Source organism: Tenrec ecaudatus, chromosome 16 (assembly GCF_050624435.1).
Source record: "Tenrec ecaudatus isolate mTenEca1 chromosome 16, mTenEca1.hap1, whole genome shotgun sequence".
Classification (NCBI taxonomy): domain Eukaryota; kingdom Metazoa; phylum Chordata; class Mammalia; order Afrosoricida; family Tenrecidae; genus Tenrec; species Tenrec ecaudatus.
In genome coordinates this window covers 77,458,435-77,483,837 of record NC_134545.1, presented here as the reverse complement: position 1 = coordinate 77,483,837, position 25,403 = coordinate 77,458,435, and the positions used below count along the sequence as shown (strand labels likewise).

General features: G+C 37.6%; 1 protein-coding gene and 1 non-coding gene across 5 annotated transcripts in view; both read left to right on the top strand.

Annotated features, from left to right (window-relative positions):
- Positions 1–25,403, top strand: part of CPEB3 (cytoplasmic polyadenylation element binding protein 3) — a 173,744-nt gene that overhangs the window by 25,216 nt on the left and 123,125 nt on the right. For 2 of the 4 annotated variants that reach the window (XM_075534322.1, XM_075534321.1), the window contains exon 3: positions 14,487–14,577. In XM_075534322.1, coding sequence (XP_075390437.1) covers positions 14,487–14,577 — 91 coding nt within the window. Of the gene's footprint in view, positions 1–14,486; positions 14,647–25,403 lie in introns of all 4 variants that reach the window. The other 2 variants (XM_075534320.1, XM_075534319.1) reach the window with 1 other exon arrangement.
- Positions 5,256–5,394, top strand: LOC142429969 (U4 spliceosomal RNA). The gene has a single exon (XR_012780468.1). It is a non-coding gene; the product is annotated as a U4 spliceosomal RNA (small nuclear RNA).

Genomic DNA, 25,403 nt, shown 5'->3' with positions numbered 1-25,403 from the left:
ATATTCATGATGTGGCACAGGACATATTAATCATGTATTATGTGGTAGCTGTGACTCAATTCAGTTCTACAAGATATGTCATAAAAAACAACATCCACATCTCTTTCCTTCTCCCCAGAGACAGATTGCTAGCTATCACAAACCAGGGTTATTTTATGTTACGCTTGAGTTGGCCATAAAGAGGGTTAGATAATAAACCAGTATAAAATAACTGATAAATCTTTAGAATGGTTAAGGTGGGAGAAAGGGAGAACCTATCACAAGGTTGGATATATAGCCCACCCCCAAGGGGGATGACTAACAGAAATGTGGGTCAGGGGAGACAATAGACAGTGTAAGACTAAATAACACTATAGGAGGGTAGAAGGAGGGGTAAAAAGGGGAGCTGATAAGCCAGGGCTTAAGAAGAAAGAAAATGTTTTGGAAATGTTGATGGCAACATATGTACAAGTGTGTTTAATACAATTGAATGATGGATTATCATAAGATTTGTAAGAACCCCAATAAAATGATTAGTAAAAATAATAATTTTAAAAGTAAACATTTCCATAAAATAATATGATTAAGCCCTTTTTTATTTTTTGCTTTTATCTATGCCATTGTGTCCAGTTGCATTTGTTTTAATTATTTAATCCATTTTTATTCTTGGTCTTAGTTAAGGTATATACCGTCTGTTCATTAGGAACCGGAATTATGCCATGCATTTATGATACAGGTTGTTTTGCCTTTTTAATCCTTACTCTAAAAGAGAGGAGTTTGGAGCTAAGAAAGAGATGAATTTCTGTACATCAACTTAGAACTAATTTCACCAAGCAGGAATGAATTTCTTTGGTACTTGCTAGGTTCTCTGCTTAAACATTGACACATGTGCACAGTGGTGACCCCGTTGGGCACCGGGGAGATGAAGGGAAGTGCTGTCTGTAGTCCATTGCTGTGCACACTAGGTTGAGCATCATTTGTTGATTTCTGTAAAAGGGATCTTTAGACAGCTACAAGCCCAAATTGGCACAATTGTTTCTTTATAGTTTTTGTTGCTGTAGGATTATTTGCATTGAAACATCTGGGTTTTGCTCTTCAGTTCTTAACAAAGGTCTTAGAGCATAATGGGGCCACCCCGAAGTATTCACATTGTGGCCCCTGTCAGGTTCTAGTGAATCGGCAAATTCTGCTGCATATCTCCTCACCCACCCACTTAGGTCAAACACTGACTGAGACGAACAGCAGCAGGACAGACTTCTGTGGTGTTTATGGAGATAGGCATTTTTTCTGTGGGTCAGTGATGCTTCTAGGCAGATGTTAGGGCACAACATTCTTAAAATGTGCCCTGCTTGTGATTGGAATAAGCTGGGTCTCTGAAGAACCGAGACCTTACCTTAAGGTAGGCCTGTCTGGGATGAAACATTCCGCAGAAGCAGTAAGAGATATAAGAAGGTGCTGTTTGTGGATAGTATGGCCGATAACTGCTTCCAAGACCCTGGAGAAACAATAAAGGCATCCTTAGAAATATAAATGAATATATGGTTTTAGATATTTGACTGGCAGAAGGCTGCCTTTTGAGCTACACTACTGTGTGGTTTGGGTTTAGTTACTTCTGTCCTTTTGTAGTTCCTGAATGGAAACTGGAATCAAGACCCTGCTTACCTTGAACTTGAAAGTTCATAAAGTTATTAGGTCTAATTCTATACCTAAAATAGATGATTTTCAAGTAATAGCACAGTCCCTCTTAAAACCTTTAAAATGCTTTTTTGCTTTTTAATAACAGCTTTGAGATATTCACATGCCATTAAGTACACTCTTTTTTTGTTTTGAGTTTTTTAAATCATTTTATTGAGGGCTCTTATAGTTCTTATAACAATCTGTATCAGTTGTAACAAGCACATTTGTACATGTGTTGCCATCATTATTTTCTAGACATTTATTTTCTATTGAGCCCTTGGGTTTCAGCTCCTCTTCTTTCCCTCCTCCCCTGTTGCATTACTTTTTCTTAAAACATTTTATTAGAGGCTCATACAACTCTTATCACAATCCATACATATATATACATCAATTGTATAAAGCACATCTGCATATTCTCTGCCCTAATCATTTTCAAAGCATTTGCTCTCCACTTAAGGCCTCTGCCTCAGGTCCTCTCCCCTCCCCTCCCTGCTTCCCCTCTCCCCCTCTCCCTGTAAGCACTCTTTCGCAGTATGCCATGCAGCAGTGTTTAGGGTGTTCGCAGCTCTGCATAATTCACCACGAACTAGAATATTTTCATTGCTTCAAAAAAAAAACCGTGTGCCCATGAAGCATGAGTCTACATACATTTTCATATTGTGAATATTTCATATAAATTAAATCATCTAATATGTATTTCTTTGCGACGGGCTTCTTCCATTTTAGCACAATGTTTACAAGGTTCTTCCATGTTGTAGCGTTTGTCGGTCCTTTCTTTTTATTGCTGTATTTTATTAGACAGGTATACCATAGTTTGCTTATCCATTCACTGTTGTTAAATGCCAAGTCGTTTCCAACTCATTGTGACCCTGTGTACAACAGAATGAAACATTGCCGTCCTCACAATTGTTCTTACGTTTGAGCCCATTGTTGCCCTCAGTCATATTTTGAGTACCCTCTGACCTGAGGGGTTTATCTTCTGGCTTTATCTCTGACAATATTTTGCTTCTACTCATTAGACCTTCAGTATCTGACAGCATTGCGGTGCTGTTCATAAGGTTTTCACTGCTAATTCCTCTGAAGTGGACAGCCTATATTCCTTCTTCGTAGTCTGTTCTTAGTCTGGAAGCTCTGCTGAAACCTGTTCACTTTGGTGACCCTGCTGGGATTTGAAACACCAGTGACACAGCTTCCAGCATCACAGCAACACACAAGCCACCACTGTATGACAAACTGACTCAGACAAGTGGTGGATCAGGTTGATGAAAGTTTGAATCAAGTTATTTCATGAAGTTATTGTAAACACTTATATACAGGTTTTTGTGTGGCTATATGGAATTTGATTTATTTTGGATAAATCTTTAGGAGTAGGATAGCTATGTCATATAGTTTAACTTTTAAAGAATATCGCATATTATTTTTTCAAAGTAGCTGCACCATTTTGCATTTCCTACAGCAATTCTCAAGGTTGCTGATTATTCCTCATCCTATTTTTCATCATGTGAAATTGTAAGGGGTTTTTTTTTTGTTTTGAAGACAGCCGAATGGACAAATACATATGTAGCAAACATTTATGGGATGTCTATTATATGCTAGGCCCTCTGCTCCAGTGATGAGAATTGAGGGAAATAAGAAAAATCACTGCTCCAGTTTGCTTACAGTTTGTTGGGATGACAAACATATGAAGTTATAACTATAATATACCAAGTTAGCGCCTTTAACTTAGAGTCAGAATATTGGAGTGAGGAAGTAGTGTCTACTGCACCTGGAAGAGTCAGAATTGTGGAAAAATTTTGACCTTTGTGATCAGCAAAAGGGAAAGAATATGAGGAGCTACATATTATCTTTGCGTAATGTTCTAAAGTAAATTTTGAAGACTACAAGAGTTTAGTTCCTCCGAATTATTACTATCTTTATTTTCACTTATGTTATCATTGCCCAATAAAATTCTGGGGATAATATTCTGCTAGTTAACCCCGTGATTTAAGGTAATAGCTGGTAAGCTATCAAAATATACTTAAGTGCAAATAACCAGGGAAAAGGGCTACTTTTATTTTTGTAGCGCCTGGAAGCTTGCTTTCTTGATTGCTATAGTCATTTTCTTTTCTGTATTCTCCTGAGTCTAGCTTATTTCTACTATTTACCTAGCACACTCCTTTAAAAGTGCATGTGTCTGGAGCTAGGAACCGTGTTCTACAGCAGCAGCAGTAGACATGGCTACTTTTTGTCCAGTTGACTCCTCCAGCCCAGCCCCCAAAATTGTGGGGCCACTTTAGGTGAATAAGGTGATTCCAGAAACTATATTTTCTGTTATTTGTTATACTGAGCCTCTTATCTGACCTGCTTGGCAAACCAGTAAGATGAACTCTAAAGGCATTGGACGTGCAGGAAGAGATTAGGTGAACATTGCTAGGTAGTACTTCAAGTTGGGTCATGTTTTTCCAATTTTTGAGCATCCCTCGGAATAGATGAAACTACCTTAAAACAAAATAAAACAAAACCCCAACCTTTCTAGAAACTTAGCTCAGTTTACTGTTGTGGCATTGAAAGAAAAAAAAAATACAGCCTGATTAAAAAGGTTAAAATAATTGGAAGTAGTCATTTTCAAGAAGAAAAATAAGGAGCAATCATGGTCATTTTTCTTTGTAATCACTTTGCAAGCTATGTTGAGACTTTGTTGCATGGAAGATTGGGCTTAACCATTTTTTTTAAATGTTAAAATTCACAGCAGGTTCTGATCAGTTATGTTCTTAGAACAGAGGAGAAAGATTTCAACTTCATAAGGACTTTAGATTGAATGTAAGAAACATGCTATTGGAAGACTACAGAAGAGCAGAGAATTCCTGTTTTCTAAGGGCTACTAATGACCTTATTTAATATAACAAATTTGCTGTTGTCTGAGGATATAGTACTTATTGAAAAAGAGGTGAAAATCATTATCTGAAAAAAAAATCCCCCCCTCCCATCTTCAGTTTAGTGACATAGATTTTTCTTTATTTGGGAGAGATTTTAATCTTAAGGTAAATTCATTTAAGCTGATAAGTATTATAGTCAAGTTCAATTTGATATGGAAATCTATGCTTTTGATAGATTTAGACAAATAACAACAGGGTTTATTAATTCCTAAACTTCTTTGTGATAGAAATTAGAAATTTTGGATTACTGCTCCTCTTTTTGTCACTCCAATCTAGCATTCATTATTGAATGTCCTGTCTATATTTTATGATATTCTTAAATTGATTCTGTGAATGAAATCTTTTTATATGTTGAGCTTTGAGATGCATACCTGCTTCTTTTTTTCTTGGCACTGGCAGGTCTATAAGTTCTAGTGTTTTATTAGTAGTAGTCAGGAAACCAGTGCACAAAGTAGACCAAGCTTTGAATTGATGCATGAAGCCACTGTAGAAATTTTGATAAAATTTGGACTTAAAAAATAAATTTTAAAACAGAAATAATTTTATAGCATGCTCACTGAGATATTTTTCTTTTTTGTGGGGGGGATGATTTCTTTATTCTTTTAACACAGTTACTGCACATCAACTTTATAGGAGGAATGTGTGGATGAGAGGGCAAGAACATGTGGATTAAAAGCGATTTATAGCTTTGCGCAGTGGCAATATCATAGCCAATGAGGTTTACCCAAGGCACGATTATTGCTCATTGAAAAAAAAAAAGGCGATTTATCTGAAAAGTACTGTATTGGCCAAAGAAACCAAGTTGTAGAATAGTATACACACTTTCCCATTTACAGGAAAATATAGCATAAAATAGTATATCCACATAGCATTAATGAGTATAGCCAAGTTCAAGTTGTTATATAAAAATCAGTGTTATCGAACAGTAGAGTTGTGTGAACTGTATGCACTCAGGTCAGATGTGCTAGGGCTTCATCTGAGGCGAAGGAGCGTTCTACAGGTCTGGCTTCTGCCCCAAGTGGTCCAGATACCTCGTCCTGAAAGCATAGCAATAGTTCGAATCTGGGACGAAGAGGAAAAGTGAAGGGATAAACACAAAAATCACTTATGCTTTATCAATATGCCTTAAAATGTGTATAAAGTAGAAAACAATAGAAAAGCCTGCCATTGTGCAAAATAAAATGTTAAACTTTTTTAAGTAAAAAAAAATCAGTGTTATGTGAAAATTGAAGATAGCCAACTCAAATCAGAAAGTGGAGACATTATAGAACTGCCACATTTCATCATTACATACTGTCAGATTACATCAAAAGCCTGAAAATCCACACTGGCATAAAATCTTAACTATCACAGTCATGTTACTCACACATTCCACTTTGTCATTTATTATTGTGCAACAATAGTAGTCAGATAGTAGATTTTTTACTGTCATACACATGAAATGTCAGATATATTGAGATAGCCAATAAATGAAGAGTAAATATATATATATTTTTACAGTTGTTGTTAGATCATGTCAAATTGGTCTGACTCATGACAACCCTATGTACAACAAACAAAACACTGCCCAGTCACAAATCACTCCCACAGTTGTTTTTATGTGTGAACCTATTATTGCAGCCACTGTCAATCCATCTCATTGAAGACTTTACTGTTTTTACAATGACTCTTTACTAAGCAAGATGCTCTTCTCTGTGAACTTGTCCCTCTTGACAGCAGGTCTCAAGTTTGGGAGGTGAATTCTCACCATCTCTGCTTCTAAAGAGTATTTTAAAAAAAAAGTATTCTAACTTCTTCCAGACAATTTGTTCTGTATTCCAGGATATATTCAGTGTTCTTTGCTAACACTATAATTCAGAGGCATCATTTCTTCTCCATTCTCAAAGTTTCACATCACATGCATATAAAACAAACAAACTCACTGCCAAGTAGTTGATGCTGACTCATAATGACCATATAGGACAGGGTAGAACTGCCCATGTGCATTTCCAGAACTAACACCTGACCGGAGTAGGAAGCCCTGTCTTCTTCCCCAGGAGCAGCTGTTGGTTTCAAACTGTGGACTTTGAGTTTATCAACTCAATGCAAAACCACTCCACCAGCAGAGCTTCTTTCACATACGTAGGAGGCAACTGAAACATCTGTGGCTGGGCTGTGGGTCACCTAATTCCTCAGGGTAACATCTTTGCTTCGTAACACTTTAAATAGATTTTTTTGTAGCAAATTTGCCAAATGCGGTACATCATTTGACTTCTTGTCTGCTGATTTCATGGCACTGAAGTGGATCCGAGTAAAATAAAATTCCTTGACAACTTAAACTTTCTCTCTATTTACCATTTACTTATTGGCTCAATTGTGAGGATTTTTGTTTTTTTATGTTGACATGTAATCCATGCTGGAGGTTGTGGTCTTTGATCTTCATTAGTAAGTGTTTCAAGTTTTCTTTCTTTTAGCAAACAAAGTTGTATCATCTATTTATTGTAATTGTGAATGTAGCAAACCTGAAGCTACATTATTTTTTTATAATTCAGTTTCTGGAATTATTTGCTCAGTATGCAGATCACATAAGTAATGTAAAAGGATACAACCCTGACATACACCTTTGCTGATTTTAAACCATGTAGTATCCTCTTTTATTTTAATTTTTAAAAATCATTTTATTGGGGGCTGATACAGCTCATATCACAATCCATCCATCCATCCATTGTATCAAACTCATTTGTACATATGTTGTCATCATCATTTTCAAAACATTTTCTTTTTACTTGAACCCTTAGTATCAGCTCATTTCCCTCCTCTCCCTCCCTCCCTCCCTTATGAACCCTTGATAATTTATGTGTGTGTTTTTTTCATGTGTTATACTGACTAATGTCTCCCCTTCTCCCACTTTTCTTGTGTTCAATCCCCCTGGAAGGGGGTTATATGTAGATCATTGTGATTGGCTCCCCCTTTCACCCCCACTTTCTCCTTACCCTTTTGGTATCACTACTCTCATTATTGGTTCTGAGGGGTTTTTCTATCCTGGATTCCTTATGTTGTGAGCTGTTATCTGTACCAGTGTACATGCTCTGGTCTAGCTGGATTTGTAAAGTAGAACTGGGATCATATTAGTGGGGAGGAGGAAGCATTAAAGAACTAGAGGAAAGTTGTATATTTCATTGATGCTATACTGCACCCCTACTGGCTCTTCTCTTCATTGTGACCCTTTTGTAAGGGGGATGTCTAATTGTCTACAGATGGAGTTTGGGTCTCCACTCCACTCTCCCCTCATTCTCATTGGTATGATTTTTTGTTCTATGTCTGATGCCTGATACCTGATCCCACTGACACCTCATGATCACACAGGCTGGTGTACTTCTACCAGGTGGCCGCTTGTTTATCTTCAAACCTTTAAGATCCCAGATGCTGTATCTTTTGATAGCCAGGCACCATCAGCTTTCTTCACCACATTTGCTTATGCACCCATTTTGTCTTAAGTGATCTTGTCGGGAAGGTGAGCATCACAGAATGCCAGGTTCTTAGAACAAAGTGTTCTTGAATTGAGGGAGTACTTGAGTAAAGGCCTAATGTCAGTTTGCTCCTTTAATTCTTAACATATGAATATATGTACATAGATCTATTTCCCTATAGTTATATGTAAATATTTTTATATATGTACATGCCCATATTTAGACTTCTATAAATGCCCTTTGCCTCCTAGTTCTTTCATCTATTTCCTTTTACTTTTCTCTTGTCCCTCTATCATGTTCAGCCTTCATCTGGGTTTCAGTAATTCCTCTTGGCAACATTGCTCTTGATCAAGTCCCGCCAGGCATCCTATAGCCTCCTTGCCATTGATTTTAGGTCACTTGTTCCCTTGTCACTGGGTATGTTGACACCCCTCTTCTTTTCCCTGCCTTTCCCCTCTCCAGTGTTTCCCCCAGAACTGTCTTCTCCTCTAGATTGTTTATACTGCCTATCTTATCTAGATAGACATGCAAGATAATAATAAACACAAAAATAATACAGAATAAAACAGAACAAAAAAATCAAAACAGCAACAAACAACAACAGCAAAGAAAAGCCTATAAATAGTTCCAGGTCTATTTGTTGTCCTTTAGGAGTGTTTTCCAGTCGAGTCTGATGGGGTGCCATGCCCTGGCCCCAAAGTCTATTTTTGGTATTCCTGGGAGGTATCATTGCTTTGCCCCACGTGCTACTCTGTTGCATGCCCTTAGTGTTTCAGCCTGGTGTGGTGGGGTCAGATCAGGCACAATTCCTGGACTGTGTCTCCATTGTTGTCCTCTTAGCACTATGGATCAGTGAAGGACATCGTGTCTCATGGTGGGGCCTGCCCTATGGTCCTCTCTGTGCACTGACTGCTCTGAGCAGGAATATCATCCTGGGGGCTTGGTGGGCCAGGATGTGTCCCACTCTCTCTCCTTCCCTCTTCATTTGCTCCTATGTGCTCTGATCAGACTCACCGCTCTCCCTGAGCTGTAGCTTCAGTGTTGTTCTCTAAAGTGCATTCTTCTGAGGGGGTGAGGGCGAGGAAGGAGGGGAGTGTGTGTCAACGCAGGCCCTGTAGAACTCTCTATTGGTTCCCTGCTTCCTCTTGTTCTGTTTAAATTAAGTGTTCTGGAGTTTTTATTCCTTGCAATAGAATGTTTGGGGGTTTTTTTGGTATCGCTATTGTTTTATTTGTTTATTTTCATCAATTTATTGGAAGCCCTTTGAGATATTGTAACATTACATATTTCAATCACATCAAGAAGCAGTATCATGCACTTGTTATCACAATCAGTTTCAAAACATTCTCCTCCTCCTTAACCTTGTAAATATCCACTCCTGTTTATCCCCTCCCTCCCCCCTGAATGCATTTTAATAGTCAATAAAACACAAGTAAGCATCTTAGTATTTCTTGCTTTCAGACAAGATCCATCAGATATCAGCAATAATATTCCTCATTCCATGTTGGCTATTGAATCTGGCTTGAATTTCTGGAAATTCCTTGTCAATATACTACTAATAATTTTCATATTATCTTCAACTGAAGTTTACTTGCATGTGATGTTGTTCAGTAATTTCTGTCGGATTCTCTTGGATTACACTCCTTTGGCATGGACACACATATGGCTCTCTTCCCTTCTGTTTCTAGGTTAGCAGTCTGCCAAGTCTCTTGGCATAGACAAGTGTTCATTTTTGGTGTTGCAGTGTTTGTTGAAACAACTCAGTATTCCTTCAGTTTCTGAAGCCTCATCTTTCCTCCAGTGTCTTCAGTACCACTTGGAAGTTTTCCTTCAGTACCATTAGTTCTTGATCACGTGCCACTTCCTGAGGTGATTGAATGTTGACCAGTGCTTTTTGGTCCAGTGACTTTGTGTATTCTTTCTCTTTCATATATCCTGCATCTTTCGATGTTTTGCCCATCTATTCCTGTCTTAAATGTTGCAGTTTTCCCCATCGGTTCTTTCAGCTTCAGAATTGCCAAGTGTATTCTTTTGGCTTCCTAACTCCACTTATTGGCCTTCTGTGTCATACTCCTCCTCAGTTTTGGGCTAATTTCCTTATCGAACGATATCACCTTTATGGCCAGAATAAAAAATCTGATTATTTTGTGCATTAATGACTCCAGATGTGAGATGGGAATAACTCCAACTGTATGGTTCAGGTCGGGTGTGAACATGGCACATGAGCTCAGTGCATACTGTGCAGTGTGGAATCCTGGTAGGATTATGGGCATGGGCTTCAGAGTCCCAGATCTGGGTTCACATCTAGATTCTGTACACTAGAGGAGACCCCATGGCAATGAGTTTGATTTTAGTTTGGTATATGACTGTATGCAGGTACACAACCTTTGTTAATCTTAGTTTTTTCTTCTGTAAAACTGAGACGATGCAGGATTATGGTGAGGATTGGAATCTTGATTATAGAACATTTAATTTACTTTAGCACCTAAGAGGCATGGTGGTGATTAACTTAATTTTTTTACAGAGAAAGATTTTTTTCCCTTGGATACTGTTAACTCCTTATAGCTTCCCACTTTTTATCTCAAGGAGAGGAGATATCTGGATGTAAGCCAGAAAGGGTAGAAAAGGAACTAGATCCCTCTCCCAGGAAAAAGGTGGGTGAACTGGACAGGTCTGGTAGAGGCTGGCTTGGGAATGTGCTGGATACTGATCTGCTTTGCGTGGCAGTTATTGTTGACCAATAGGAGTCGCTCACCATGGGCAGTGATGGTCAGGTGGCTTGTTTAGTGGGAATGTTTTTCTCAACTTGTTACTTGCAAACTCAGATTAGGTTGTGTCATTTGTCTTTGAATCACCAGGGCCTGGCAAGTGACTTGACCCTTAATTTGTCCTTAAATGTTTATAAAAGTGGAATTTCTTTCTGTGGCATTTAACATGTTCAAAGTCTATGAGACAATAGTTTTGCCACCCTCACTTCTAAGGAGTATTTGGCTGTCCTTCCAAGAGAGCTTTGTTGTTCTTCCGGGCAGTGTATGGTGTATTCAGTGTTCTTCACCAACACTATTAATAGAGGGATGGCTTTCAGACTGACAGTGGAAAGGGTCATTGTGATACACTCAAAAGGCCACAACTGATAAATACCACCTTAATTGTTTTAGCGCCCTTGTCTCCTGGTTACCATTTTAGGCCTCTTTTTTGGACCTACGTGCATACACCATTCATTCATTCCTTATCCCTCTGAGTTCCTCCCATATTCCTAATGCTAAGTGAATGCTACCTTCCTCTTTTCTCCTTATGCCTCCTCGGTTCAAGTTGTGCAGCTGAGCTTCCCAGGAACCAGAAGACCACAACTTCCTGAGACTTTTAGACCTAATCTACAAAATATTTATTGTAGCCAGACTGTTTTCTGTTGTATCCTTTTTGTTTCTCTTGGAAGTTATCCTATTACTCTGTTGTCCATAGAAAAGGATAAATGATTATTGGAAAGACTGAATAAGCTCTTTAAAACCCTAAAAATTATCTCTTAGTGCTTTGTTTTTATTTGATTTACCTATTTTAGGGATATGTTAGTCTTGATTGTTTTCCTTAAGCAAAATCAAATTTGAATCTGTTCTATAGTATTAAATGTGATCACAAACTGTACTTTCATTTGGGCTCAAACTATTAAGAATAGTTTCTAGGTGAGGGGCCAGCCCCAATCCCAACAGCTGCCCCTCCCCCAAGAAGAATTCACTTCAGAGGACAGCACTGAAGCTACAGCACAGGGAGAGTGACATGTCTGGTCAGAGCACACGGGAGCAAATGAAGGGGGAGGAAGAGAGAGTGGAGCACATCCTGGTCCACCAAACCTTGAGGACGATATCCCGGCTCAGAGCAGCCAATGCACAGAGAGGATCATATGGCCAGCCTCACTATGAGACACAACATCCCTACAATAGCCCCACAATAGCCCTACATGGGACAACAGTGGAGACACAGTCTGGGAATTGCGCCCAATCTGACCCCACCACACTGAGGCAAAACACTAAGGGTGTGCAACAGAACAGCAAGGGGGAGCAGACCAAGGAAGTCCCAAGGGAATACCAAATATAGCCTTTGGGGACAGGACTGGCACCCCATCAGACTCAATCAGAAAACATTCCTAAAGGTGAACAAACGGACCTCAAACAATTTACAGGATTTTCTTTTTTGTGTGTCATTCTTTTTTTGTTGTTTTGTTGCTTTGTTTTGCTCTGTCTTGTTTTGTGCATATTATTATCTCTGAAGGTCTATCTAGAAATAGAGGAAAGAGCTAGGAGACAAAGAGCTTTTATAGAGGTTTAAATATTGGCATGTATATAAGTAAGCATATTTATATATGATGAAGGGGAAATAGATCTATGTACATATATTTATAGGTATTGTATTAAAGTAGCAGATGGTCATTGGGCCTCCACTCAAGTACCCCCTTAATGCAAAGATAGTTTGTTCTATTAAACTGACATTCCATGATGCTCACCTTTCTGACATGATCACTGAAGCAAATGTGGTGAAGAAAGCTGATGGTGCAGGCTATTAAAAGATACAGCATCTGGGGTCTTAAACGCTAGAAGATAAACAAGTGGCCATCTAGCTCAGAAGCAACAAAGCCCACATGGAAGAAGCACACCAGCCTGTGTGATCACAAGGTGTTGAAGGGATCAGGTATCAGGCATCAAAGAACAAAAAATCATATCATTGTGAATGAGGGGGAGTGTGGAGTGGGGACCCAAGGCCCATCTGTAGGCAATTGGACATCCCCTTACAGAAGGGTTGTGGGGAGGAGACGAGCCAGACAGGGTACAGTGTAGCAACAATGAATCATACAAATTTCCTCTAGTTTTTATATGCTTCCTCCACCCCACTATCATGATCCCAATTCCACATTACAAATCTGGCTAGACCCGAGGATGTACACTGGTACAGATAGGAACTGGAAACACAGGGATGATCCCTTCAGGACCACTGGTGAGAGAGGTGATGTCAAGAGGGTGGAGGGAAGTTGGGTGGAAAGGGGGCACCAATTACAAGGATCTACATATAACCCCCTTCCTAGGGGATGGACAACAGAAAAGTGGGTGAAGGAAGACATTGTACGGTGTAAGACATGACATAATAATAATTTATAAATTATCAAGGTTCATGGGGGGGGGGAAGGAAGGAGGGGGAAAATGAGCTGATAACAAGGGCTCAAGTAGAAAGCAAATGTTTTGAGAATGATGATGGCAACAAATGTACAAATGTGCTTGACACAATGGATGTATGTATGGATTGTATAAGAGTTGTACAAGCCTCCAGTAAAAGTGATTTTTTTTTAAAAAAAAGGATAGTTTCTAGGTAATTTCCTGCAGGCTTAAGTGAAATGTGGTGGTACAAAAATAAGTTTCCCCTTCAGTTAGTTTTCTAGTGGCATAGCTATCACCTGAAGGTCAGTAGTTCAAACCCTCAGGAGCTAGCTGGCACTGTCTGCTCCCTTAAAGAGCTGAAGTCTCAGAAACCCAAAGAGGCAGTTTCTACTCTGTCTTATAAGGTTACTCAACTTGGTGGCAGTGGGTGGGTTAGTTTGCTTTACCTCTCTATTTTCAAAATATATTTGAACCTAAAATTATGAAAACACTATGTTGGGTTAAAGCTTTTTCGTGAATACTTTTCAAAAGGTAATTTTAGTACTTTAGACACATTTTTATTTTTAGAAAATGTATCTAAAAAGAAAGAAAAACTGAAAAAAAAAGAAAATGTATCTGATGAATAACATTTACATATATATGTAAATAATTTTATTGTAGGCGTTTACAGCTCTTATAATGTTCTATATATCAATTGCATCAAATATATTTGTACATATGTTTCCATCATCATTTTCTAAACATTTACTTTCTATTTGAGCCCTTGGTATCAGCTCCTCTATTTTCCCTCTCACCCCCAACCCCTTTTATACATTTTAAAGAATGTTTATAGAGTCTGTGTAGACTGAGAATGTCCAACAGTGGCATTCCTTCTACAACAAAATAATCTATTCGTTTGTACCAAAGTGAGAGTTAGGGGTGGATGGCAGAGGACAAAGCCAACTCATCTAAGTATCCCTTCTGAATTTACTTTTTTAGTTCATTTGAAAGAAAGTCATTCTGAAAGTCATGGGTTGTATATATTAGAGAATATTAAGGGAAAGGATATAATTTTATTTAATTAATTATGAAAATGTATGTTACATTTGATGTTATATGTCATTGTTTTAATGAAAAGGATGACTTTGTTATGAAGACTATCTGTAACTTTGGTTTCTGGCACATCCTGCGCCCATGGAGCAGCTGGTGTGTTTGAACCTGTCACTTTGGTTAGCAGCCACCAGCTGTAGTTAGCACTGGGGTTTTAGCAGGAAGCAAAGAATATGGCATTAATGTCAGAAAGTAAATTTATGTGTCATGTTGTTCTGTGTTTTCACTTTTAGGACCGGAGTAGGCCCTATGACACTTTTAACTTGCACTCGTTGGAGAACTCTTTAATGGATATGATAAGGACTGATCATGAGCCTCTGAAAGGTAAACACTACCCTCCCAGTGGCCCACCAATGAGTTTCGCTGATATAATGTGGAGGAATCATTTTGCAGGTTAGGAATATTCATATGTCCATTCCTTGCTTGGTGTTTTAAGCAAAAATCAGCTTTTTAATGTGATTTTGTTTGTTTTTCGTTTGTTTGTTTTTCTGTTTGCTTTGCTTTTGTAAAGCATTGTGGAATGTATTAAAGTTGATTTTCTTTCTTAAAATCTGGGCTTAGCTACCTAAGAGAATCGGTGTTGATCGCTTTAATCAATTACGAGTTGCAGAAGCATGGCCCAGTAGCTTGAGGTCAAGGTCACACGTTGCCGCATGAAATCAGAAGCTGTTGTCTGGGTTTTGTGCATTTGGAACACTCAGCTGAATCCGTACACTTCATTTAAACTCAGGAAAGTATGGAATTGAGCAACTAATCTCCAAAGATCACTTCAGAAAGTGTCAAACGTTCAGATTCCATTCATACTCCCTCTCTCAATATAGGGACTAGAACTATACAAAAGAATAGCAGTGACATGCTGCATTCCCGAAGCTAAAGCAGAAGGAAAAGGTTTTTGTTTTAATAAGAACTACTCTTTATCCATGCTTCACCCCTACCATTTAAAAAATATTTTTGGGTGCAAAAAGTCTCCCTTAGAAAGATTGTAGTACAATGTCATCTCTTTAGAGATAGGGAAAGTAAAGTTTATAGAGGTCACCGTATTTGTTAGCAGTGGAGCTCAGACCAGAAGCTGGTCTCTAAAATCCCCATTCTCCAGACTTCCCACTTTACTCTTGTGTTTTTAAATGTTTTGTTTATTTTGTTTTGTCTTGAGACTGTACACAACAAAACATACACCAATTCAACAGTTTCTGCATGTACCTTTTAGTAGAATTGATTACATTCTTCTAGTACTGTAACCATTTTCTGAGTTGTTCCTCCACCATTAACATATATTCAGTGCCCCCTAAGACTTCTGTCTAACCTTTCAGTTGGTTTTGTCAACATGACCACTTATAAACAGCTCTTAAAAGAGCAGAATGCTCGAGGCAGACTTTTTTTTAACGAGTTGAGCTAAACTGTTTGGTTTAAAAAAACTTAAAGGGATATTTTTAGTATGAGAGTTAATTATCACAGGGTAGTGCTTTCAGGAGATCAGCCAACCTTCATGGCTCCAAGAAGTCCAAGAGAATTTGAAATGCTGTTCTGTGTATTCCGAGTTTTAGCCAGGATTCTTCTGTAGAATCTGTGATTAAAATATTCAGTGATGGGAGCCCGGTCCATTCAGCTCTTGGGTCTTATGGCAGAGGAGGCATTTATGTTCATGGAGGCATTTAGCCACACATTCCATATTCTACAGGAGAATGTTTGAAAGTGTAGAAATGTTGTGAGTTAAACATAAGGCAGAAAGTCACAAAATCAGCAGTACTAGGATTTCCTATTTTTAAAGCCTCTGAAAAGTCGGGCTACATTGCTGGTACTGCAGCCAGAAATTTTAAGTACCGGTAGTTCTTTTTATAGATCTTAGAATATTTAGGGACCCTATACATCTTAAAACAGTCTAATGGAAATACCTACTGTGCTTGGGTGCAAGACTTAAATGTCTGGGAACGGTGACGCATTAGCCACAGGGATGCCCATCTTAGATTGGCTCCTACCTCCTCTGGAGTGGAAAGGTGTTTGAGTTCTGATTTTCACCAGGCCTTTCCTGGTCTAGAGAGTGACTCACTGGAACCACCTGACTTTCAGTTCTTCAAGCCACACCAGAAATCCATTGTGTTGTTTTCTTATCACCTTTATGCTTTTCTGTTGCTTTCCTCAACTTCCAGTGAAAAGAAAGTTATTAATATGCTATGGAGGAAATAAAGGACTTTAGGAAACATATCTGAAGACCTTGAAAAAACAAAAAGACCTTCAGAGATAGAGGGGAAAAAACCTCTCATTTCTTCATTGTTATGTTTAGTCACTGTTATCCTCTTTTTTGAGGTACAAGATAATAGGATACATAGTAATTTAAAGTCTATTTCACTTGGAAGCGAGAATGGTGTTTAAAAAAAACAAACCTCCGACAGGATTCACAGAATGTTTCATGTTTGCAGTATCATTTAAGGCTTCATTTGTCTTCTTTATCATGAATAGCTAGCTATAAGCCTCTCCTAATTATTCTAAAATATTCAGCCCCAGTTTTTTGTGCATACCTATTTTATCTTGGACTGTCTTCTCTAAAGAAAAACTCTTTTTAGCACACAAGATTAGGAAAGGATCTTCAATTATAATCTATAAAATAATTCTGCTAAATTTTGTGAATACTGAATTGTTTAAGCAGGAGCTATTACGCTTGGTTGAGTATAGTAGCAGTGTAAGGAAAGTACCTCACAAGGGGGGGTAATGTGATCCCCTATTACATTGTCATGGTCTTTTTAATCTCTGCAAGATTCTTCACATGCACATAGAAAAAAGTACAACCTACTGTGCTGTATTTATGGATATAATATGCCCTAATAAGTTGCATGGTACTTGACCTGTGTATTTTTACAGCCTCAATAAGTTCATTCCATCCATGGTGATTTCCTATGAACAAACTACTTCCACATGGTCAGTTATATCATCATGTCATTGCATGGGTAGTCCCCAATTTACAGTGGTGTTCCTTTCTGACTACTCCCTTTCAAGTCAATTATGACATAAACCAATTACTTATTATTATTTTTTAACTTTTCCTTATTACTGACTTTTTATTCTCAGAGTCTTTATGAATCTCATCTTTGTCTTTAGGGGTTAACATGAGAATGATGACATCAGCAAATTCCATGCTGTAGACATTGTATGCAGTGCATATTGTTAATGCTAAGATGTTCAACTCCCCTTCCCACAAATCAAAGCAAACTGATCATCTTGTGTTCAATTAGTTGTAATTTGAGTCCATTGTAAGTTGGGCTACCTTTATTTTGGTTAGGGTATTTGAACTTCCTGCTTCCTATTTACAACTGGCAGATATAGATATATTTATATTTCTTTTTAAATTGTGAATTAGGTGAACATTTACAGATTAGATTAGTTTTATGTTAAACAATTCATACACATTATTTTTGACTCGTCCATTGTAATGCCCTCAATGTACCATTACTTCTCCCACTTCCTCCCTGTATTTCCTGCTTCTTTCTTAATCCTCTGAGTTTTATCCTGGAGTAAGTGCTACCCTTTTGATCTTAAGGGGTTGATTATTCTGTCACTAGGGGAAGTGCAGTTCTAGGCCTGAAGGGCGACTAAGGGATTCTTAGTCTAAGTCTTCGGAGTTCCACCAGTCTATAGCTGACTCGCAAGCCTGGTTGATGTCTTTTATGATTTTGAGTTTTGTTCCATATTTTTCACCTATTTTATCCAGGAGCTTCTAATGCAAGCCCTTTCAGAGCAGTTGGTAATGGTAGCTAAGAACCATATAGATTTTCTAAACACAACGTTTTGGAGACTGTTTATGTGGTCCAACAGTTCATTGGACTATTTCCATATTCATCACTCTTCTTTCTTCTGGATGAGGAGACACCAATAGGTGCACCTTAGATGGCTAATGATGAGCTTTTAAGAACCCATCTTTACTCACCAAAGTAGAATGTAGATTATTGTCTTTATGAACATTATGGCAGTCTATCTTGGTATCTCCTGAGACAATGGTCCTGATTCCCTGGGCTCAAACTTAAATTGTTTGGTTATGTCTATGTTTTCTTAACTTTGCCTCCTGTGTGTGATGCTACATTCATGGATACAGCATGGATATATCTGCAGCAAATACACATGTGCAAGTATTCTCTGTCAAACCTTCAAATATGATTTATAGTCCCATATGTTTTGCCCTTATTACATCTCCTCACTGTGTTAATCTTAGTTATGCTAGGACTGTTTTTAATGTAAGTAATTTCTCACTTTAGAAAAATGGACAACAATTCTAGAAAATTGTGGGTACCTAAAAAGTGAGCACAGTGAAGTGAGCTGTAATACGAGTGAGAGTTCATTTTTAATTTTATTCAATAAGAAATTCCTTTTATTTGATGTTTTTGTAATTCAGGGAAAAAGTTAAAGGAGAGATTACAGCAACAGGAAGTTCAGGAAGTAATGACACTTCTATTTGAGTAAAACAAATAAGCTTTAGTAGTTTTTAAATCATGTTTGGACTGTTCTGGGTCAGCCTTGAAGATATAGGAATTTTTAAAAGAAATCCTACCTCCTCCATCATGATAAAAATACCATGTAATGCATAGGAAACATCACCTTAAACTTTCTTCAGAGCACACTGAAGAGGTTTTCTGCAGTATTAGCAGATCACAAGTGTCTTAGTTTTGTAAAAACAGACTGATTTATTTATTTTTGACTCTTACAGAACGCAAACTACAGTTCTTAGATGTTACCAGATTACCATCAGAATAATTACTTATTGTCTCTGACCATATCTGTACTCATCCTTTTGTTTGCTGGAAAGGATGCCTCCAAGAGATGGGAGAGGGAGTATTTAAGAAGGATGGTGAACTGATGAAAACGAAGGATAGAAAGAAATACGTGGGCAGAGTGCGCCCTGGACCAGAAGAATTGTTCTCTGCTGGATCTAGGAGAGTTGGTAGGACTCAGAACCCTGATGGCACAGTGTTAAAGTGCTAGGCTGCTAACCTAAATGCTGTAGTTTGAACCCACCAGTCCCTCCATGGGAGGAAGATAAGGTAGTGGTGTCAACAGGATCAGGTATCAAAAGATGAAAAAAAACAATGATAGCCATGTGAATGAGGGGGGTTGGAGTGGAGACCCAAAGCCCATCTGTAGACAATTGAACATCCCCCCACAGAAGGGTTACAAGGAAGGGACAATTCAATCAGGGTGAACAGTAGTGGGAATAGCAATATCATAAGGGTAGGGGGATGGTGGGGGTGGGAGGGGTGGGGCAAGGAGGGGAAGAAAGAGGAACCCATCACAAGGTTGTATATATAGCCTACCTCCCAGGGGGATGACTAACAGACATGTGGGTGAAGGGAGACAACAAACAGTGTAAGACACGAAATAACAACAATAATATATAATTGATCAAGGATTCATGAGGGTGGGTAGATGGGGAAGGGAGGGGAAAAAAGAGGATCTGATACCAAGGGTTTGTGTAGAAAGAAAATGTTTTGGAAGTGTTAATGGCAACATATGTACAGTATGCTTAATACAATTGAAGTATGGATCGTTACAAGATTTGTAAGAGCCCCCCAATAAAATGATTAGTGAAAAAACAAAAAGAAGAGAATGTCCTGGAAATTGTCCTGGTGATGATTAGACAGATCTTCTTAATATGAATGATTTAATTGTATGATATGTGACATATATGCCAATAAAACTATTTTTTAAAAGGTAGTGTACATCCGAAAACCCTGTGAAGCAGTTCTACTTTGTCCGAAAGGGTTGCTGAGTCAGAATGACTCCGAGGCAACGAATTTTGTTTGTTTGTTTATTTTTGTTTGGACTTTGGCATGGTCTCGACATAGAGGTAGAATAAGAGAGAAGGAGAAAGACAGCTGCTTACTTCTGTCCCCAGATGTGGCACTAATGAAAACCTAGCCACTGTGAAAACCAAGAGTCATTAGATTTGATTAATCATACTCTGTCTTAGGAATAATATTCAGCAGACAAACGATTGAAAGAGAGGGTGAATAAGGATATACCAACCACCGTGCTGTGTGGGGCATAGGTGGTCTTGGGAAGCAGGGTTACTTCCCTGGCCGGGGAAGCACAGTACAGCAGGCGTCTTGGCAAGAGCCTTTCTTCATCCTGTACAGGTTTCCTTTTAGAACACAAGTGAAGACCAGGCTGACTACTTGGGGTTGTATCTGATGAAACTTTTTTATATATTTGAATATTTTCCTCCTTCATTCATGAAACTGAGATTTGAAAAACGAAAAGAGCAGGTGTCAATTGAGAACTTATATTGACGAGTTTTTTAAGTGTATCCTAAAAGGTTTTGTAAAAAAAAAAGAGTGTCCCCCAAGAATAGTACTTTAGAACATTTAAATTGATGAGAAACTTGGAAGCAATAAATGTCACTCTTTTGGTTGCTAGAGGGTCATTTTCCTATTCATATATTTTAAAGTATGAAGGTTTTCACAAAATTGGCCCCCTTTTGTGAAATATTGAGCTCCACTTGTTTTAGAAAGCATACCCTCATGACAGTTTTACTTGTAATAAACTTCCAGAAAAATAAACTGTCCCTTTATATTTATGTCTGTAGCTTGAATTAGTGCTTCAGTTCAGCCCCATTAGTTTGTCTTGTGTAAGTTAGCAGATTCTACAAACTGTTAAAGAGACAGGTTCTGAGTCAGCAAAAAGTACCTATTCTTTCTTAAGAGCAGGCAGACAGTAGATAGAAATAGAATTTAAAAAGATACCTACTATTAATTTGCATTATGGCAATACTTTAAATATGGCATTGTAGTCACATATAATTTTAAAAGAAAAAGATTATGCCCAGATAGTACCTCAAAGAATTCCATTTTATTTTGTCTTGAGTGAAACCTGGAATGAGGAAATTGATACAAAAAAGGAAATAATAACTAGCTGAAAAAATACCCTCTATTAGTATGTGAAGAAACTAGGATTTGACTTTAAGTCTAAGTCCACAGCTTTTGTTTATGGATAATTTAAGATGTGTTTAAAATACTGCAGTAACAAAGTTTTATCAATTTTACTTAAAAGTGATTTTTATATATTTTACTGTATTCTACATATAGTAACATAGATCAAATATATCACTAACTTCTTAGAGAAATTTTGTGGAAAATTGAATCTAGTAGAATATGAATTTTACCTGTAAACACAACACACATTTGTTTTTGAAGCTTTCAGAAGTACTTGGCCTTTTAGAACAACAGTCATTTCCTATCACTTAACGTTTTGCAGAAGTGAGGATTTGGCTTTCAAACCCCATTTTACAAAAATTGCCATTTTTTATTTGGGATATAGGAAAATACAGATTTTACGTCAACTCTGAAACCCTGAATAACAGTAGAGGTATATTTTTATAAGACACATTTTATATGAATGTTAATTGTAGCTATACGACTGGTTTTTCCATATGAATTACCATATGTAACCTTATTTCTTAGCTTCTCTCCATTCCTTCGTTCTCCCATTTTTCAGGCTCCATGCAGTGGAAAAAGTGGGACACAGTCTCAGATTTCTACAGCATCCTTTAAATCAGTACAACGAAGTCTGCCTTGCAGTTTTCGAAACCTTCTATTTACACTGTACTTAAAAGATAACCGGCTGACAAGAACAACTTAAAAATAGCAGACCGTGGACAGGCGACAAAATGTCATGCCGGCAGCACCAGACTGCGTTAGAAAAATCACCAGATGTCACACACTTGATTCTATTTTCACAGCTGATTACACAACAGTATTTGTTGAAAGGAAGAAAAAAGAAATGGCCTAATCTGAATTTTGAATTAGTAATTTCTTTTCTGTTGTGTGTGTGTATATGTGTATGTGTGTGAGACTTGATAGGTACAAAATATATTAATATATATTCTAATTTCAAATAAGAAGAAACCTTTGCACATTGTTATTGTTGGGTGCTATCAAGTTGATTTTTGACTCACAGAGATCTCATGTGACAAAACAGAACTTCCCCATAGGGTTTTCTATACTGTAATCTTTATAAAAGCAAGTCCCCAGATCTTTTCTTTAGATGAGTTGCTGGGTTTGAACCACTGACCTTTGGCTTAGCAGCTGAGCACTTAACCAAGTACTAATATATTCATAAAAACTGGATGTGACTTGCTCTTACCCAGCTTTCCTCATTTTCTAGAGCATGTAAGTTTAACAGTAAATATAAAATCTACAAAGCTATCAAGAATTCAAAATCACTGCCATCAGATTAACCAGAGTTCCTCCTGTACAAATACATATGTCCCTATTCTAGAAGAATCTGCATTGGTGATCCTGTTTGCTTTTTTCTTTCATATCATCTAATTTTCCTCCCATGGAAATATATTGCATTTTATAATCTGAATCTTTTTTGAAGAGGTATAGAAACTAGCTTAAGGAAGCCATACATTGTTTTATAAAAATATATACTTATTGGAGAAAAAGTTCGGTTATATGTAGATAATCAATTCTGATGGGTCTGCTGTGGACCCAGAATTTCTTTTACAATCTTTTGTTGATGGCTTTGATACAGAGACAAGTTACAGTCACAGAGGCCAACAGAATTACGAAGAATATCAGGAAAGGTAAAAAGGGTAGCATTAATATTGATCTACAAAAACACTGCAAAGACTCTTGTTTGGCTGGAACTAATCAGTGTGGAATCAAAGATCCAAAAGCCAAACCCACTTCAACTCATAGCAATCCTATGTAGGGTTTATGAGGCTGTACGTTTATATAGTAGCAGACAGCCTCATCTTTTCCCCATCATGTGGTTGTTGACATCTGCCAGTCACCCTGTCTTGTGCTGAGAGGGACATTCTGTTAAGTTTGGGAAGGCGAGTCATTCCTGACCATACAAATCCTATTGATAGATGTGGTAGTTATAACCTATATCTTATAGCTCCTTTGTCTTAAATATTGTAGACATAATATAAAAGAACTTGAGTGAAGATAAACTAAATGTGATTTTCCTTGGGTTATTGTTTATGACTCTAGTATGTTTTAAGAGGATTTCTTACGATTTAGAAGTTATTCCCTCTTTTGAAGGAGACTGTATATCCCGTTTCCTTACATCCCAATGGGCCGTGATTTTGACTAGTGGTGGTTTTCTAGGTAGATTTTCTGACTATTTACTGTGAAGCTTATGCGCTCTAGAATAGAATGAAAGTCCATTAAGAGCAAGTCGCATCCAATTTTTATGCATATAGTACTGGTGATAATGAGACCAGATAAAGTCTCAATTATTTAAAAATAATGAAGGAGAGAACCTTGGTAGAACTAATTCAAACAATGCAATTTCTCTCAGTTGAGCTAAGATTTTGTTCAGATGACAAACTTTTCAATAGTAAGTTTCTATAAATGCGATGATAGCAGATAGCACTCATTACATATGGTGTAGACAATAATCTTAAGGAACTCTAAAGATTACTTAGGAGCTAAACAAATAAAAAACACATAGAAAATTACATATATGGGTTCATTGTTGTTAAATGATGAGGGAGTTTTTGAAGCTTCTAATAATTGGATTCTAATAAATATGAAAACATATGAAATGTGTAAAATTAAAATAGTCCCATTTCATTGCTTCGGAGAGAATTCTTTACTAATATGATGATTTTCTATTTAAAATATATACTAAATTTTTTTACTGTATTACAAATTATGCAGAACAATTTTCATAAAAGTGCATATAGGTATACTTTTCCTAAAAGGAGGCTTAAAATAATAAACACTAATTTAAAAAAATTCCTTCATGATAAAATTAGAACAATTTCATCAGAATTTATAAGATCATTTCCCCCCCAATTTTAAAATACAACCCAACCCCGAAATAAAAATTACCTTACACTTTTCAGGATTTTTTTTCTTATCCTTCAATGTGAGATGACTTTTCACTCAGTCACTTTAATTACTGTGACTGGAGGATCTTCAAAAGAGTAAGATGGCTTTGTTAAGGTAAAAATTCTACTTATTAGGAATTCATGCTTTTCCCTTTTATTTGAGGCAAATGCTCTGTTTTGTCCACTGTGATGCTTTTCTTTTTGGCCAGAAGAGTTTGATAATGCTGTTCACCTCCAGCCCTCCAAAAAAGAGGTTAATACCAAACAATTAAATGACTTTCAGTCAATATAGTCATTTCTACTATATTGCCAGCTCTTCCTGCACCACTCCACAAAAACAAGGATCCTTCCTGTGCACCATGCTCCCCTAAATACTTGTATACATTTGTTTATTTTTTAAACAATGGTAGTGAAATAAGTTAGCATTGTTCTGGGAAGTTCATCATAATCTTTGACATAATTGGACATAAAAACCTGGCTGAGCCAGGTTCATAGATACTAACTTTATACCAAAGCATTGTTTCAATAACAATTTTTAAAAAATCATTTTATTGGGGGCTCGTACAGCTCTTATCACAATCCATCTATCCACCCATGGTGTCAAACACATTTGTACATATGTTGCCATCATCATTTTCAAAACATTTCTTTTCATTTTATTTTATTTTTTCATTTTCTTTTTATTTGAACACTTGGTATCAGCTCCTTTCCCTCCTCTCCCACATCTCCTCCCTTACAAACCCTTAATAATTTATTTTAAAAACTTTTTCATATGTTACACCGACCACTGTCTCCTATCACCCACTTTTCTGTTGACTGTGCCCCTGGGAGGGGTTATATGTAGATCATTATGATCGATCCCCCCCCTCCACTTTCCCCTTAACCTCCTGGTATCGCTATTCTCATTATTGGCCCTCAGGGGTTTATCTGTCCTGGATTCCCTGTGTTACCACCTCTCATCTGTACCAGTGTACATGCTCTGGTCGAGTTGGATTTGTAAGATAGAATTGGGGTCATGATAGTGTGTGGGGGGAAGCATTAAAGAACTAGAGGAGACTAACTCACTCACTCACCCTCCCATTAACTCCCTCAATTCACTCTCACTCACTCTCTCACTAACTCACTCACTCACCCTCCCACTAACTCTCTCACTCACTCACACTCACAAGAAGAAAAAAAAAGAACTAGAGGAAAGTTGTATGTTTCATCAGTGCTGTACTCCAACCTGACTGGCTTGTCTCTTCTTTGTGACCAGACTTCTATAAGGGGATGTCCAATTGTTCACAGATGGGCTTTGTGTGTCCACTCTGCACTCACCCTCAGT